Here is a 17,278-nt window from a genome sequence, read left to right on the forward strand (position 1 = left end):
GCAGGAGGATAGCAAGTTTGAAGCCAACTTCAACAACTTAGTGAGGCCCTTAGTGACTTAGTGAGACCCTATCTCAAAATTAAAAAAAAAAAAAAAAATTAAAGGACTGAGGAGTTCAATCTCTAGTGCCAAAACGAGGGGGAAAAAAAAAGCAAGCTCAAGATCATGTATGTTTGATGTGGAGTGTGCCAATTCTTTCATCTCTGTCCCAGCATTTCAGGCAGTTTTTGAGTGTCAGGAGAAACAGCTGATTGGTGAAAAACTTAAATTCTAATGTATGATTATTATTTTGAGATTATATATAAAAATAATTATTATCCTTAATCTTATCCTAAACATTACATATCAAGACTTCGTGGCTGCCACCTTCTCCCTATTGTCTTCATAGCCTCTTTGATGTCCTTGTTCCTCAATGTGTAAATTATAGGGTTCAGCATGGGAGTAACAACACTATACAATACTGAAATCAGTCTGTCTTTCTCCAATGAGTAAGATGAAATGGGCCGCACATATGTAAAAATGGCACTACCATAATAGAGAAGGACAATGACCAGGTGGGAGGCACATGTAGAAAAGGCTTTGTGTCTCCCCTCTGAAGAGTGGATCCTCAAGATGGTGGAGATTATGTAAAGGTAGGAAAGGACAATGCACAGTAAAGGAGTCCAACCAATGAAGACTCCAATAGATAGCAACACCAGTTCATTGACAGAAGTGTCCCCACAAGACAAGATCAGCAAAGGGGGTATGTCACAAAAGAAGTAATTAATCTGGTTGTTGCAGAATGACAGACGGAATGTCAGTACTGTATGCACCACTGAATTGAGGAAACTACCAATCCAACATGAGGCTGCTAACTGGCTATACAGGGCCTTGTTCATAATAACTGAATACCTTAAGGGTTTGCAGATGGCAATGTAGCGATCATATGCCATTGCTGCCAGGAGGAGACACTCTGATCCTACAAAGAAAATGAATGCAAAAAGTTGTGTTACACATCCCCCAAAGGAAATGCTCTTCTTCTCTGATACAAGATGTACCATCATCTGTGGGACATTGGTGGTGGTGTAGCAGACATCAATAAAGGCCAGGTTCCTTAGGAAATAGTACATGGGTGTATGTAGGTGCGGATCAGCCATTGTCACCAAGATGATGAATATATTTCCTCCCAAAGTACATATATAGGTCAGAAAAAAGATGGTAAATAGTAAAAACTGTAATTCATTCAGGTTAGAGAATCCCAAGATGATGAATTCAGATATAGCTGTTTGGTTCTTTCCTTCCATAATGTTGTTTGGTCTTCTCTGGGGAGTTGGGCAAAGAGAAGCATAGATTACAATAATCATATGCTATAGTAGCAATGGCCTGAAAAACAGGAAAGCAAAATGATACAGATAAAATATTACTATCTATATCTGGTAGTAAACCACAGGAGCAACACTCATATACTATGAATCATACCAGCCACCCAACACATATGTAAAATCTTTCAGTGTTTCACTTGAAAATCATCTCCCTGTATAAGATTTTAGGTGTAACAGCACTGAACATTTTTAACTGAAAGTAAATCACAAGGGCTGGTGTTGTAACTCATTGGTAGAGCAAGTGTCATGTAATGGGTTTGATTCTCAGCATCACATATAAATAAATAAAATAAAGGTCCATCAACACCTAAAAAAAAAAAAAAGCAAATTGGGCTGGGGATGTGGCTCAAGTGGTAGCGTGCTCACCTGGCATGCATGCGGCCTGGGTTCAATCCTCAGCACCACATACAAACAAAGATGTTGTGTCCGCCAAAAACTAAAAAATAAATAATAAAAAATTCTCTCTCTCTCTCTCTCTCTCTCTCTCTCTCTCTCTCTCTTTAAAAAAAAGCAAATCACAAAAAGGCAATGTACATCCTAAGATTCTCTGTTAATAATACCTCTGTCAACCCTATTTACATTTTCTTGGTGATGTGCAGACATGTGTAGCAGAAATAGTTACAGAAGAACCTCTCTGGCCTTCATTACCTTCTGCAAAGCTGTCTCTGCCCCTCCTTTCCATCCTTAAATGCAGAACAAAACTTGTTTTTCTGATTCAAATTAATGTGTTTGTTTTAGAATATGTTGAAATATAGAAAATAATTTTAAAAATATTTTTAGTTGTAGATGGACATGATACCTTTATTTTGTTTATTTAGTTTTATGTGGTGCCAGGGATTGAACCCAGGGTCTTACACATGCTAGGCAAATGCTCTACCACTGAGTTACAACCCCAGCCCAAAAAGAACTTTTTAATAAATATAATACTTAATGTTCACAGAAATGTTTTGTGTCTGTGTTTCAGATCAGTTTTCCATATGTAAATATTCAAAATGAGGATCAGAAAAGTATGTATTTTAACCTGCTTTTTCCTTAAGCACTGCATTGTAATAGATTTTCAGGGCAATAATCCCTATGAAACATGACCTTTGAGTTGTAAATAATTTATCTTAATTCTGTAGAATTTACATAAATGATAAGGGATTAATAATCTTTAGAGTGACAGCATCCTGACTTTGAAATAAGTCAGGAAAGTTGGTCTGACATTAGGTGTAACAGAGAATCTTCAGTAGTCTAAAAGTAAAAGTTAACATGCAACTATGGATCATTTTTACCTGTTTGTTACCTACATCTCAGATTCTAATCAACAAGATTGCTCAATGTTAGAAGTAGTTTAAGAAAAGCCACTGTTATTAGTGGTGAACATTTGTATTTTTTATTTACTTATTTCTGTTATAATAAATTTCAATAATAAGCATGCTGTATTAGATTATCTGAATTTGGGGTCAGGTTACTTGCTTTTCTGCAAATTTTCAAAGAGACCCACTGGTGCAGATCATCTGTCTGGAAAATTCAAGAGCCATTAGGTTTATTCAAGATTCTGCTGCTGTATAGACAAATCATTTTAAGTGCTGAGTAATCTCTAAGCACTTTCTACATGTCATCTCATTTACTCTACACATATCCAGTGAGATAAGTAATATCATCATTGCCATTTTCCAGATGAAAACAGAGTTTCAGCAAGAAAGATATATGGCAGAGTTTATGCAGCTAGCTAGGTGAAAATACATTTTTTATCTCAATATACATACATTGAGTGGTAGAAAATTTGATTCCCTTTAATGACAACAGAATACTCTTTAAAAATACTTTTCTGGTTTTAATGAACCTTAAGTTCATACAATTAAATTATTTTAACTATGTAGTTACAAACTTTTATGACTTGTGCTCCCAGATGTTAATAATTTGTGCCACAGCATCTTAATGGTTAAAACTAATTGTTACCAAATATCTGGTCTTTCACTTTAATGTGTTTGTTTAAATAATAAAGATCCAGTGCAGTTGTTCACCTTCCTGCCCAAATGAACATTAAATGTTTGTGTTTTTGTTACTAAGGATGCTATTCCACAGTTTAGCTTAAGTCAGTTAATTAAAATGTTTGGTAAAATTGTGGGGATAATTATTATGTAAATGAATCTAATTTCCACACTGTATTCTATCAATATGTATAATAATTGAAAAAATAATTTTTTAAAAATGTTCAAGTTATTGGCTGGGAATATAGCTCAGTGGTAGAGCACTTGCCTAGCATGCGCAAAACTCTGGGTTTGATATCCAGTAAAATACACACACAAAAAAATATTCAATTTCAAGCTCAAGGAAAAAAGTTAATTTTGTGCTTTGAGCTCTCATACAAATTATAGAAACCAAAAACATAAATAAAATACCATGTTTAAAAATAAAAGTACATATTGTATATTTATTAAAATATATGCTTTATTGATTATCCTGGCCTACAGAAAAAATACACATTTAATTTCAAGTTTGGAATGTAGTACATTTGTAATTTTGTTTTAATTGATGTTCTCACTGCTTGTGAACTACTGTTGACATTTTCAGTGGAAGTAGATGACAAATTAAATGAAGGTTTAAATTTTCATAATATAGTGTCTCACATTGTTACTAGAACCAAATAAATTTTCTAGTATAATTTTCTCTCAATCCAAAATTCCTGTTCCCTAATCTATCTCCTTTTCTTTTCCTAATATCTTTCTCCCCTTTCTCATTTTTTAAACATTTCTTCCTACTCCTGGGAAACCCTTTCTGCTCATTTTATTCAACAATTATATGGCAGTATGCTCCAAAGATAAAATAATAAGTATTAATGTATAAATTACATATAAATTATGTGATGTATATAAAATTTATACATTTTAAATTTTAGCCATATAATTTACAAATTATATGGCTAAATACAAAGTATACTAAAGACAAAATAAGAAAAACAGAATTTAACTTTATCTCCAGGAATATGCACATTGACTATTATGTATGATTTTAAAAATATCCAATAAAAACCATAATAATTATTTTAAAGTAGAAAACCGAAGGGATAGACTAGTATGGAACCTAGTTACCAAAAATTTCCAAGAGAAAATGTGTCTTGCAATCTCAATAATGAACAGGAGTTAAGTAGTTAAGGCAAGGTGAATGTAGAAAACTTTCTATACACAATTAAGAACATATGCACAGGTCTGAGGTTGGAGTAATGTGAGACCTAAAGGAAATCCAAGAAGCCTGGAAGGAAAGGAGCAAGGGCTGGAGGCTGCTCTGATAAGGTTAGCATCATCTAGAGCAACTGGAATCTATCTCAAGAGTGTGAAATATTCTATTAGACTCTAAGAGCAATTGGAATGTATTTCAAGAATGTAAGATGTCCATGTTATAAAAATTGTCTTTCTGGAAAATGTGTGGGCAATAAAATAGAAGGAAGCAAGAATGAGCAAGACAAGCTCATTGAGTTCTCTATTTCAGTCAGACAAAAGGTCATGGAACTTCACACCAGAGTGGTGAGACCTGGGTTGGAAATAATCAGAGGCATTGGGAGATGTTAGGAGATACAATCTTTAAAGTTCTGGTATGAAATGAGAAAGAGAGATGAATTAAGGATAATCATTATTACTGACATATATTAAATGCTTGTTATGAAAAAAATCTTATTTCTTCCAATTCTCTCTCTCTCTCTCTCTCTCTCTCTCTCTCTCTCTCTCTCTCTCTCTCTCACACACACACACACACACACACACACACACACAGAGCAAATATGAAGTAGAAATATTATGCTCATACTACAAGAACAAAACTAAATAAAGAGATTTTAACTTTAATGGGTGCACTGTGCTGATCTGAGTCCTAGTTTGAATGAGTAAATGCTTAGTGGAGTCACTGAAATAAGGAAAGCAGAAAACAGCTGAGATCTAGAGGTGGATCAGAGGCTCATTGGTGGTCTCAGTTAACTGGAGGCATGTTTGAGATGTCTTTAAAATGTCTCAAAATGCAGTTGCGATTTAGACCTCAGGAGAGAGGTATATACTAGAGACAGACATTTGTAACACATCTGTAAATAAAAGGTGTTTAAAACTATCATGTAGATGGGAGTGAACAGAGTAAGAAATAAGGGAACACAAAATCGAACATTTTTAAGTTCTGTAGAATTAATTTGCTATGTGGACATGCCAGAAAAGAAGATGGATAAGTAAAATAATAATATGAAGAAATCCAAAGAAGCATCAAATCACAGTTAGTATATGAACAATGGTGCAAAATATAAACATACAAAAAAAACAATCAATTTTTTTACTTCATTACTCATAAGAAGACATCCTGCTGATGACAATCCTCTGTCACCAACACAGTCATTATGAGCTGTCAGGTGAGAGACAGATGAAACCCTGATCCAGCTGCTTTGCCTTCCTCTTTGCATGTATTACATATTCAGAGAAAGAACTGTTTTCTCCCAGGGATATCCTGATTCTTTTGTTTTACCATTTAGGATACTTCCCAAGCCTACTGTGCCCTGAGATAATTCCTTCTCAGTTCAAAACACATTTTTCTGTGTCCTAATCTATTAGGGAGCTGTCACATTGTAAAGTGACCAGATGGAATAATTAAAACAACTAATATATTAATTCTCTAAGGTTATTTGCCATTTTTTTCAGAATATTCCTTTTAATTTTATATTCAACCTTCAAGTTTTTCTTTCTTTTTTTTTTTTTTATTGGTCAGTCGTTCATAACATTACATAGTTCTTAATACATCATATTACACGGTTTGATTCAAGTGGATTATGAACTCCCGCTTTTACCCCGTATACAGATTGCTGTATCACATCAGTTTCCCTTCCATTGATTGACATATTGCCTTTCTAGATTCTGATGTATTCTGCTGTCTGTCCTATTCTCTACTATCCCCCCTCCCCTCCCCTCCCCTCCCCTTTTCTCTCTCTACCCCTTCTACTGTAAATCATTTCTTCCATTTGTATTAACTTGTCTTACCCCTCCTTTCCTCTTATATGACATTTTGTATAACCCTGAGGATCGCCTTCCATTTCCATGCAATTTCCCTTCTCACTCCCTTTCCCACCCACCTCTCATCCCTGTTTAATGTAAATCTTCTTCTCAAGCTCTTCGTCCCTACCCTGTCCTTATTTACTCCCCTTATATCAAAGGAGTCATTTGGTATTTGTTTTTTAAAGATTGACTAGCTTCACTTAGCATAATCTGCTCTAATGCCATCCATTTCCCTCCAAATTCTATGATTTTGTCATTTTTTAATGCAGAATAATACTCCATAGTATATAAATGCCACATTTTTTTTATCCATTCATCTATTGAAGGGCATCTAGGCTGGTTCCACAGTCTTGCTATCGTGAATTGAGCTGCTATGAACATCGATGTAGCAGTGTCCCTGTAGCATGCTCTTGTTAGGGCTTTAGGGAATAGACCGAGAAGGGGAATAGCTGGGTCAAATGGTGGTTCCATTCCCAGCTTTCCGAGAAATCTCCATACTGCTTTCCAGATTGGCTGCACCAATTTGCAGTCCCACCAGCAATGAACAAGAGTGCCCTTTTCCCCGCATCCTCTCCAGCACTTATTGTTGTTTGACTTCCTAATGGCTGCCAGTCTTACTGGAGTGAGATGGTATCTTAGGGTAGTTTTGATTTGCATTTCTCTGACTGCTAGCGATGGTGAGCATTTTTTCATGTACTTGTTGATTGATTGTATGTCCTCCTCTGAGAAGTGTCTGTTCAGGTCCTTGGCCCATTTATTGATTGGGTTATTTGTTGTCTTATTGTCTAATTTTTTGAGTTCTTTGTATATTCTGGTTATTAGGGCTCTATCTGAAGTGTGTGGAGTAAAGATTTGTTCCCAGGATGTAGGCTCCCTGTTTATCTCTCTTATTGTTTCTTTTGCTGAGAAAAAACTTTTTAGTTTGAGTAAGTCCCATTTGTTGATTCTATTTGTTAATTCTAGCGCTATGGGTGTCCTATTGAGGAATTTGGAGCCCGATCCCACAGCGTGTAGATCATAACCAACTTTTCCTTCTATCAGGTGCCGTGTCTCTGATTTGATATCAAGCTCCTTGATCCATTTTGAGTTAACTTTTGTGCACGGCGAGAGATATGGATTCAGATTCATTTTGGTGCAAATGGATTTCCAGTTGTCCCAGCACCATTTGTTGAAGATGCTATCCTTCCTCCATTGCATGCTTTTAGCCCCTTTATCAAAAATAAGATAGTTGTAGTTTTGTGGATTGGTTACTGTGTCCTCTATTCTGTACCATTGGTCCACCCTCCTGTTTTGGTACCAGTACCATGCTGTTTTTGTTACTATTGCTCTGTAGTATAGTTTGAAGTCTGGTATCGCTATACCACCTGATTCACACTTCCTGCTTAGTATTGTTTTTGCTATTCTGGGTCTTTTATTATTCCATATGAATTTCATGATTCTTTTATCAATTTCTACAAGATATGCTGTTGGGATTTTGATTGGCATTGCATTGAACTTATATAGGACTTTTGGTTATATTGCCATTTTGATGATGTTAGTTCTGCCTATCCATGAGCAGGGTATATTTTTCCATCTTCTAAGGTCTTCTTCTATGTCTTTCTTTAGGGTTCTGTAATTTTCATTGTATAAGTCTTTCACCTCTTTTGTTAGGTTGATTCCCAAGTATTTTATTTTTTGGGGGGATATTGTGAATGGAGTAGTTGTCCTCATTTCCGTTTCAGAGGATTTGTCGCTGATATACAGGAATGCCTTAGATTTAAACCAACATTGGGAGGTAGGACAGTAAAGGGGGGAAAGTAGTCAAAGAGGATAACAAATCAGGTTTAGTAACATCAATAAATAAATATGGCTAGAAGAACAAACCATATCTCAATAATAACCCTAAATGTTAATGGCTTAAACTCACCAATCAAGAGACACAGGCTAGCAGAATGGATCACAAAACAAGACCCAACAATATGCTGCCTACAGGAGACGCATCTGATAGGAAAAGATATTCATAGACTGAAGGTGAAAGGTTGGGAAAAATCATACCACTCATATGGACTGCGGAAACAAGCAGGAGTGGCCATACTCATATCTAATAAAATAGATTTCAAACCAAAGTTAATCAAAAGGGATAAAGAAGGACACGTCATACTGCTCAAGGGAACCATACACCAACAAGACATAACAATCATAAATATATATGCCCCAAATAATGGCGCAGCTGTGTTCATCAAGCAAACTCTTCTCAAGTTTAAGAGTCTAATAGACCACCATACAATAATCATGGGAGACTTCAACACACCTCTCTCACCACTGGACAGATCTTCCAAACAAAAGTTAAATAAGGAAACTATAGAACTCAATAACACAATTAACAATCTAGACTTAATTGACATATATAGACTATACCACCCAACATCAAGTAGTTACACTTTTTTCTCAGCAGCACATGGAACCTTCTCAAAAATAGACCATATATTATGTCACAGGGCAACTCTTAGACAATATAAAGGGGTAGAGATAATACCATGCATTTTATCTGATCACAATGGAATGAAACTGAAATTCAATGATAAAAGTAGGAAGGAAAAATCAAGCATCACTTGGAGAATGAACAATAGGTTGCTGAATGATCAATGGGTTTTAGAAGACATCAAGGAGGAAATTAAAAACTTCCTAGAGTTAAATGAAAACACAGACACAACATATCGGAACCTATGGGACACGTTGAAAGCAGTTCTAAGAGGAAAATTCATTGCTTGGAGTTCATTCCTCAAAAAAAGAAAAAACCAACAAATAAATGATCTCATACTTCATCTCAAAATCCTAGAAAAAGAAGAGCAAAACAACAGCAAAAGAAGTAGAAGGCAAGAAATTATTAAAATCAGAGCTGAAATTAATGAAATTGAAACAAAAGAAACAATTGAAAAAATTGACAAAACTAAAAGTTGGTTCTTTGAAAAAATAAATAAAATTGACAGACCCTTGGCCATGCTAACAAAGAGAAGAAGAGAGAGTACCCAAATTACTAGCATACGGGATGAAAAAGGCAATATCACAACAGACACTTCAGAAATACAGAAGATAATCAGAAATTATTTTGAATCCTTATACTCCAATAAAATAGAAGATAGTGAAGGCATAGATAAATTCCTTGAGTCTTATGATCTGCCCAGATTGAGCCAGGAGGATATAGACAACCTAAACAGACCAATAACAATAGAGGAAATAGAAGAAACCATCAAAAGATTACCAACTAAGAAAAGCCCAGGACCGGACGGGTATACAGCAGAGTTTTACAAAACCTTTAAAGAGGAACTAACACCAATACTTTTCAAGCTATTTCAGGAAATAGAAAAAGAGGGAGAACTTCCAAATTCATTCTACGAGGCCAACATCACCCTGATTCCGAAACAAGACAAAGACACCTCAAAGAAAGAAAACTACAGACCAATATCTCTAATGAACCTTGATGCAAAAATCCTCAATAAAATTCTGGCGAATCGGATTCAAATACATATCAAAAAAATTATACACCATGATCAAGTAGGATTCATTCCTGGTATGCAAGGTTGGTTCAATATACGGAAATCAATAAATGTTATCCACCACATCAATAGACTTAAAAATAAGAACCATATGATCATCTCAATAGATGCAGAAAAAGCATTCGACAAAGTACAGCATCCCTTTATGTTCAAAACTCTAGAAAAATTAGGGATAACAGGATCATACCTCAACATTGTAAAAGCAATCTATGATAAGCCACAGGCCAGCATCATTCTGAATGGAGAAAAATTGAAGGCATTCCCTCTAAGATCTGGTACAAGACAGGGATGCCCTCTCTCACCACTTCTGTTCAACATAGTCCTCGAAACACTGGCCAGAGCAATTAGGCAGACGAAAGAAATTAAAGGCATAAAAATAGGAAAAGAAGAACTTAAATTATCACTATTTGCAGATGATATGATTCTATACCTAGCAGATCCAAAAGGGTCTACAAAGATGCTACTAGAGCTAATAAATGAATTCAGCAAAGTGGCAGGATATAAGATCAAGTTTTTCTTTCTGCCCCCATTTCTATCTTCCAATCTTCATGTATTTTTTCAAAGTTCACCTTAAAATCTACCTTTCTCATCAGTTGAAAATGATGTTTCTCCCTTGGGGAATTCTGAGGCTTTTGTTTAGATCTCAACTATGGCACTTAAACAAAACATATTGATTTTTGTAACTTATATTACTTATTTTGCCACAAATCATTTAGATTTTTCTTTAGGATTTGAGGCCAAATGGATGATGGAGGAGGATATTTTCAGGGGTTTACATCATAGTTAGATCTCAAGGATGGCTACTCAGGACTCATAGGAAAAGATTACCAGAAAATTCATGAAGTGTCTCAGTCTTGATGTTTCATTTCTAAGAGATTCAGTGCATCTGTTTTTTCTTTTAAAAAAATTATTGACTGTTTGCAGTATGTTTACCTTGGGGCACTTTACCACTGAGCTATATCCCTACTCCTTTTTTACAATGAGACAGGGGCTAATAAGTTGCTGAAGATCTCGATAAGTTGCTAAGACTGACATTGAACTCCTGCTTTAGCCTCCCAAGTACCCGGGATCACAGGCATGAGTCACTCTATCAAAGCTTAGTGCCCTTCATTTAAAAAATAATAATAATAAAGGAAACTAAGAAATGTAGAATCTTTAAATTGCAAGGATTTCCTAAAAGTATATTGTCCAATCCCTTACTTACATCTGAAATCACATAGTAAGCATGTAAAATAGGCATAGCAAGCATGAAATGATGTTAGATCCCGATGAAAGATTTTTTCTTGTGAGAAAACCACACAGTGTTTTCCTAACACTATTTTCTGAAATCCACTGGCATTTTATTATATATATATATATATATATATACTGTTTTTTATCCAGTAAAGAATCAGTAAGTTAGCACATGTCCACTCTGAGATACAGAAATTGCCCTAAAGGAAGGAAGCTCCCTGGTTCGCACACTCTCAATCTACTTCTGTCATTCAAAGAATGGGATAGAAAGTTTGAATTTTTCCTCCCTGAGAAGCCCTTGTGTCATTACACTTCCATCTCCCCTCCACACACACACTTAGTATGTCATCCAAAAAGCAAGGCAAAACATTATTTCTGAAAGCAATGAACTATAACTAAGAAATTAAAAACTACTTACCTATGATCAAAACTACATAGCAAAGATTACCATTCAGCAACCTAGAGCCTGATGTGGAACTGCTTTTATGAACACAAGGAGTGGCACATAATAACTGCCTCTGCAGAGTCTTTGTCAGCTGACTTCCATTGAGTACAGAGAGTCTTCTCAATCCCTGCATGCCAGTGGGTGGGACTAGAGCTGAGCAACGACAAGGCCATATATATGTGAAAGATCTCTATATCTTGTGGGAATCTTTCAAAGACCCTGAAGACACACTTCTGGGAACTCTGAGCACAGAGGTCCTGAAACTGATAACTCTGATTCCTGCTCAGTCCTGAGAATTTGTTTTATCTCCAGCCACTTTGCTGCCATTATAGGTTGTCACCAGCTGGCCAGGCTGGTGGGATGAGCTGGGTTCAAAGGAGCTGGCTATATCAATAACTAAGAAGTTGGTGAAGAAACCACACAGCACATGAACTTGAGTTTCAAAGGTCTAGGGCATGAGTGCTCAGTGACACCAAGGGTCAGCTGGGCAGCGCTGGAAAAGGAGTGCGCCCCTGGATTCTTTTTATTTTATGGGGGAGACACACACAAGGGAGGTTCAATGGAATGTTCTTCACCAAATAAGGCAGGGAATAAGGTTTCAAAGATGGAGTCTTGCTTTGTGATGTCATGTGGTCAGCAGATTGATGGACATCTTGGCAAGTCACACCCATCTAGGGTGCTGTGTGGCATCACAGGCAGAGCAAGAGGAAAGGCACATTTGCAGCACACTGTCAGAGCAGTCCCTTCCTAAGCTCAAATCCACATAGCTCACACACTTAGCCTCACTAAAATAGGTCTGTTTCAGGAAATCTGAAATCAAAACTATTCCAGGTGGATCACACCTCTTTGGGCCATATCTGCCCAATGATAACCAACCTGCATCCTCTCTCCCTCATCAGAGCAAAGGCAGTTCTCTGGCTTCTTGCTACTTTGCACTCACACAATGCACTCACCTTTGGACTCTCAATTTCCAGGGGTAGATGCCAAGCTCTCTGTTTTTTTTTTGGGGGGGGGGTTCCACCTTAAATTATATCCCTATTCCTTTTTTAATTTTGGAATCACTTTCATTTCCTTCTGGAAGTGGGAAGAGATTACATAGCACACTAGTATATTTGATTTATATATATATATATATATATATATATATATATATATATATATAGAGAGAGAGAGAGAGAGAGAGAGACAGAGACAGAGAGACAGAGAGACATAGAGAGACGTATTTCAGCCACCAAATTTCACCCTAAATATCCACCTCTTTATGAGTTACATGTAGGTTGGTGAACTAATACCTTTCCTTTGGATAAAATTCCTAGTATGTCTATCTCTTGAGATCTCACTTGAAATGGAGGTGTGATATTTTTAACATCATGTAAGACTTTCAATTTATTGATAAGGGGTGAAAAATGTAACTAAAAATTATTCTGAAGCATAATGTTTGTTGGCCATTTATCCTTCCATCATCACTATCAATTCCCCTATCCATCTTCTTGCTATGATTTTAAGCCATTTCAGAACAATTTAACTTCTAATGCCACCTTTATGGCTTTAGAATATAATTCTGTTATTTCTGAGTGCATATACCGGGGAAAGTTTATTACCTTGGGAAGCTATACCATCTACAGCTCAGTTGTGCTAGGGCAGTGAAATAGCTTACCAAGAGACCAAAGAAGACACCAGGAAATGGGATGTGAGACATAAGATTTATCAAAAAATACTCACCAGGAAGATTCAGTGGTGAAGGGCTAGACAGGAACTTTTCCATAAAGTCCAGAGGTGAAAGGCTAGACAAGTGCAACTCCATTTTACACAGTGTTTCACCCGAAAATAGTGTCCCAATCCCTCTCAATGACCAATAGCCAACTGGACAAGCGCTTTCCTGTCCACAGTGCCTTTCCACACCAGTTATCACAGGGGTGGGGAGGGAGGTTATGGGTTAAATTATTAGGTTACAGAAGCAGTAATATAATTAGCTTTGATTGCTTTGTCCAGTTTTATGACCAGCATCCCAAGGAACTTGGAATATATGCAAGAAAGTAGCTTTCTACAGATAGCACAACTGGCCCTAATTTCTAGCATACTTGAGGGAAAGCCAGTGTCCTTCAAGATAATATTTATCCAGACATTGTGGCCTAGGCTCATTCTTATGGCTTTCTTAATTTGGCTAGGTTCTTGAAACCAGAAAAGAGCACTTCAGGGATATGGTATTTTTAAAAAACATTTATTCTTTAGTTGTAGGTGGATACAATACCTTTAAATTTTGATGTGGGCTGAGGATCAAAACTAGTTCCTCAATCATGCTGGGCGAGCACTTTTCCTCTGAGCCACAACCCCAGCCTGGGTATTTTATTGTCCTCTTTTTTTCCAAAGATAAAGATAATATTAGGATTTTTGTAACTATCTTCCAGCCTGGAAGTGCCTCAGAATCAGAGGACACTTCTTCAAAAGCAGATAAAAGTCAGGAAAAATCAAATTTGGCTTTCAGCAAATGATGAATTATATAAATTTAATCTTCAAAATCTAATCATCTTCTTCAATTGTATCTGTACCATCCCCAGTAATGTACAAGTTTACTAAAGTTACTTGGCATTATCTAATTTTCTAATTTTTGTCAATCTAATGAATATGAAGTAGTGACTCATTATTGCTTTCTTCAGATTACCAGAGATTTTGAATATATCCAGAAGATTTTTTTCAGTTATTTGAATTCCTTGTTTTTTCTTGTTCTTTTGCAGGAGTACAGTCCTCTGTACATTATCTAGAATGTCTTTCATAAAAAATAAAATCTTAATTTTGTCTTAATAAGATCCATAATTTCTCAGGTTATGAGTGACACTTCAAAGTTTGTTTAAAAGATTATCCCTAACAATAGATTTAAAATATATACTTTTATGGTCATATTTTTAACTTTATAGCTTTAAATTTCAAGATGTTTTTTCTTCATCCATTTAGAGTTTATTTTAAGTGAATGAAGATTAATTCGTAACCCTCAAGAATCTAATTTTATTTTTCTGTATTTACTGATCTGGTTGCTCCTAGCTACTCCTAAACATTGACCATTCATTGTAATATCCTTCTTATTAAACAATAATTTCTATACTTTTCTAAAATCTATTTTTCTTGAACATGACTTTATATTAATAGCTTTTAAAATGTTAACATCATAATCAAAAATTTTATCATTTTAAATTTTTTTCAAAATTAATGTTGAAAATTATGAAAACGATTGCTTTTATAAAATTTTTAAAAGCTTATTTCATGGAATTTATAAATTATTTGGAAGAGAATTTCACACATTTAAATGTCTTTCTGACCAAAATTGTGGCATAACTCTTAATTTATTCAAATATTCCTTTATGCCTTTAAAATACTTAATATTTCACAATAGAGGTCTATGTATCTTTGTTAAATTTCTTCTGAATACTATGTAACTTTTGTTGCTATTATAAATTCTATCTTATTTATTATATTACTATCTAGCAACTTTGGTGAACACCTTTTACTTGAATAGTTTATTGCCAATTCTATTTTGTTTTTTCTATATAAAGCCTCATGGCATGTACAAAGAAATTTTATCTATTTCTTTTTAATTCATACATTGTATATTTCTGTGTTCTTTCTCATAGAACAGATTAATACTTGCAAAGTACATGAAGTGTTAATGATGGTGGTGGGCATTCTTACCCTCTCACTCTCACTGGCCCAAAGGCATGTCTCTGTGGTTTCTCATTACATATGGTTGCTCAGTTTCTTTGGTATAAAACACTTAATATCATAGTTAAATTTCCTTTTATTTCTATTCTACTAAAATTTTTGTCATACTAAACGTGTTGATTTTTATCAATTCTTTTTTTATGACAATTAAATCAATTATGACTTCTTTCTTGCAGTCTACTAGTATGTTGATAGATTTTTTTTTTAAATGTTGATCATAGCTGCTTCTCCTCTGGACTTTCAAAAAATGAGCTTTTCCCTTTCTCGGGGGCAATCAATGAGAGACCAATGACTGACTGACTGACTGAGAGGGTGACAAAGGCTAGTTCCTGTACCTCAAGGTGAAACCAATTCTGAAATGCAGTATGCTCCAGGACTCCCATAGGGTGAGACCAAAGTTAGTCTCCATTCTTGCTCAACATCATTTCTTCTTCACTGTCCTCCCTTCCTTGTTCCACTTCTGCCAAGAATGCTGCCCAAATACAACATTTTTTCAAAAATTGCCCTTAAGATCCTCTTAATGCAAACTGACCGAAAGTAGTAGTAATCTTTTATCTAAGGCTAAGAATAAATTTCAGAAACCTCAACTTTATTCTTACCCTAGGTTGATAGTTAGCAGTACAAAATCTCCCCTATGCCTCTCAACATGAACACATTTGATCTTCCTTTCCATGTTTATAATCCCCATTTTGTCCTTCTTGGCATGTGGTATCACCATATGCTAATGATGTTAAAATAACAGTCCTCCTTGGGCAAGGCCTAATCTTATCACTGGGTGGGCAATAGAGGATCCAAAACAAGAGAAGTCACAGAATTTTGAACAGTTATGAGATGACACAATACAAAGGCAGAGAGCAACTTGTCTAGGAAAAGAACTTATGAAACACTGTGTAATTGTATACAAATTATATAGCCAGATACAAAAAAAAATAGTTTACAAATTTAGGGATCTCTGCATAGATTTGTTTACATACATTTGAAAACTATGGATATGAGAGAAAATTTGATTTTCCATGTAATTGATTTTTAGTGAACTAGAAAATTTTCCTATTATAATTCATCATATAAATTTCTTCTGATACTACATCAGTAATATCAAATATCCTTTTATAAATTGATATGTTTAGGAAAAACTAAGTAAATGTATGATAAATTATTATGAATGGCAAATAAATGTAACTAAGACTGACTCATTTACAGAAGTTTTTTATTATTTTATATAGGTACACATTAATTATTCAGAATCGTGGATTTCACTGTGGTAGATTTATAGATGCATATATCATAATTTGATCAAATGAATTTTTTCTTAAAAAATAAATTCAGCTCAATACTATTTCTTTTCCTCATAAAAGTAGTATGGTAGACAGACTTTAAGTTGTTCCCCAATGATCCCCACCTCCTAGCATTCATCACTTTTTATAATGTCTAAACTTTGAGTATAGACTGGATTTGTAATTTAAAGGGGTGTATTGCACCATTCCTGGAGTTACTGCAATATCAGGCCTATTCATGGAGTGCACAAAGCAAGTGCCCACTGCTCTAAAACTCCAATTACTATCATATCATATTTTAAATTAATAACAATAAATGCTACACTTGATCTTAGCCAAAAGGCCAAGAAGATACTATTATTATTTAACTTCTAGCAAATAGATTATGACAGAAGTAGTGAAATGTCATTTCAAAGGTTAGTTACAAAGACTATGGCTTCAATCTTGGGCACATTTTCCTGCTCAATCATTCTGAAGGAACTCAGCTGTTATGTCGTGGGCCTTCCTCTGTAGAGGTACAAATGATAAGGAACTGAGTGAGTCTGAGGTCCAGTGACACCAATGTATTCCACCACTGAGTTTTGACATGATGTAGACATAGCCAAAACCTTTGAGGCTTGTGAGAAAACTCTGAGTCAGAAGCTTACAGCTAAGTTGCACTCAGATTTCTGATCCCTAGATATTTTCAGATAATAAACATTTATTG

The 17,278-nt window shown here is 35.3% G+C and overlaps 1 protein-coding gene and 1 pseudogene across 1 annotated transcript; both read right to left on the bottom strand.

Moving 5' to 3' along the window:
* Positions 1 to 338: 338 nt before the first annotated feature.
* LOC144256476 (olfactory receptor 5V1-like) lies at positions 339 to 1,283 on the bottom strand. Its single transcript, XM_077801522.1, has one exon. It carries the CDS (start codon positions 1,281 to 1,283, stop codon positions 339 to 341), a length of 945 nt encoding a protein of 314 aa, XP_077657648.1.
* Positions 1,284 to 16,765: 15,482 nt separating this feature from the next.
* LOC144256743 (U2 spliceosomal RNA) lies at positions 16,766 to 16,927 on the bottom strand (annotated as a pseudogene).
* Positions 16,928 to 17,278: the final 351 nt, after the last annotated feature.

The sequence above is a fragment of the Urocitellus parryii genome, chromosome 8 (assembly GCF_045843805.1).
Source record: "Urocitellus parryii isolate mUroPar1 chromosome 8, mUroPar1.hap1, whole genome shotgun sequence".
In the NCBI taxonomy this organism is placed as follows: Eukaryota; Metazoa; Chordata; class Mammalia; order Rodentia; family Sciuridae; genus Urocitellus; species Urocitellus parryii.

Coding starts and splice junctions, on each gene's coding strand:
- LOC144256476 (XM_077801522.1), bottom strand. CDS start 1,283: ATGGAAGGAAAGAACCAAACAGCTATATCTGAATTCATCATCTTGGGA.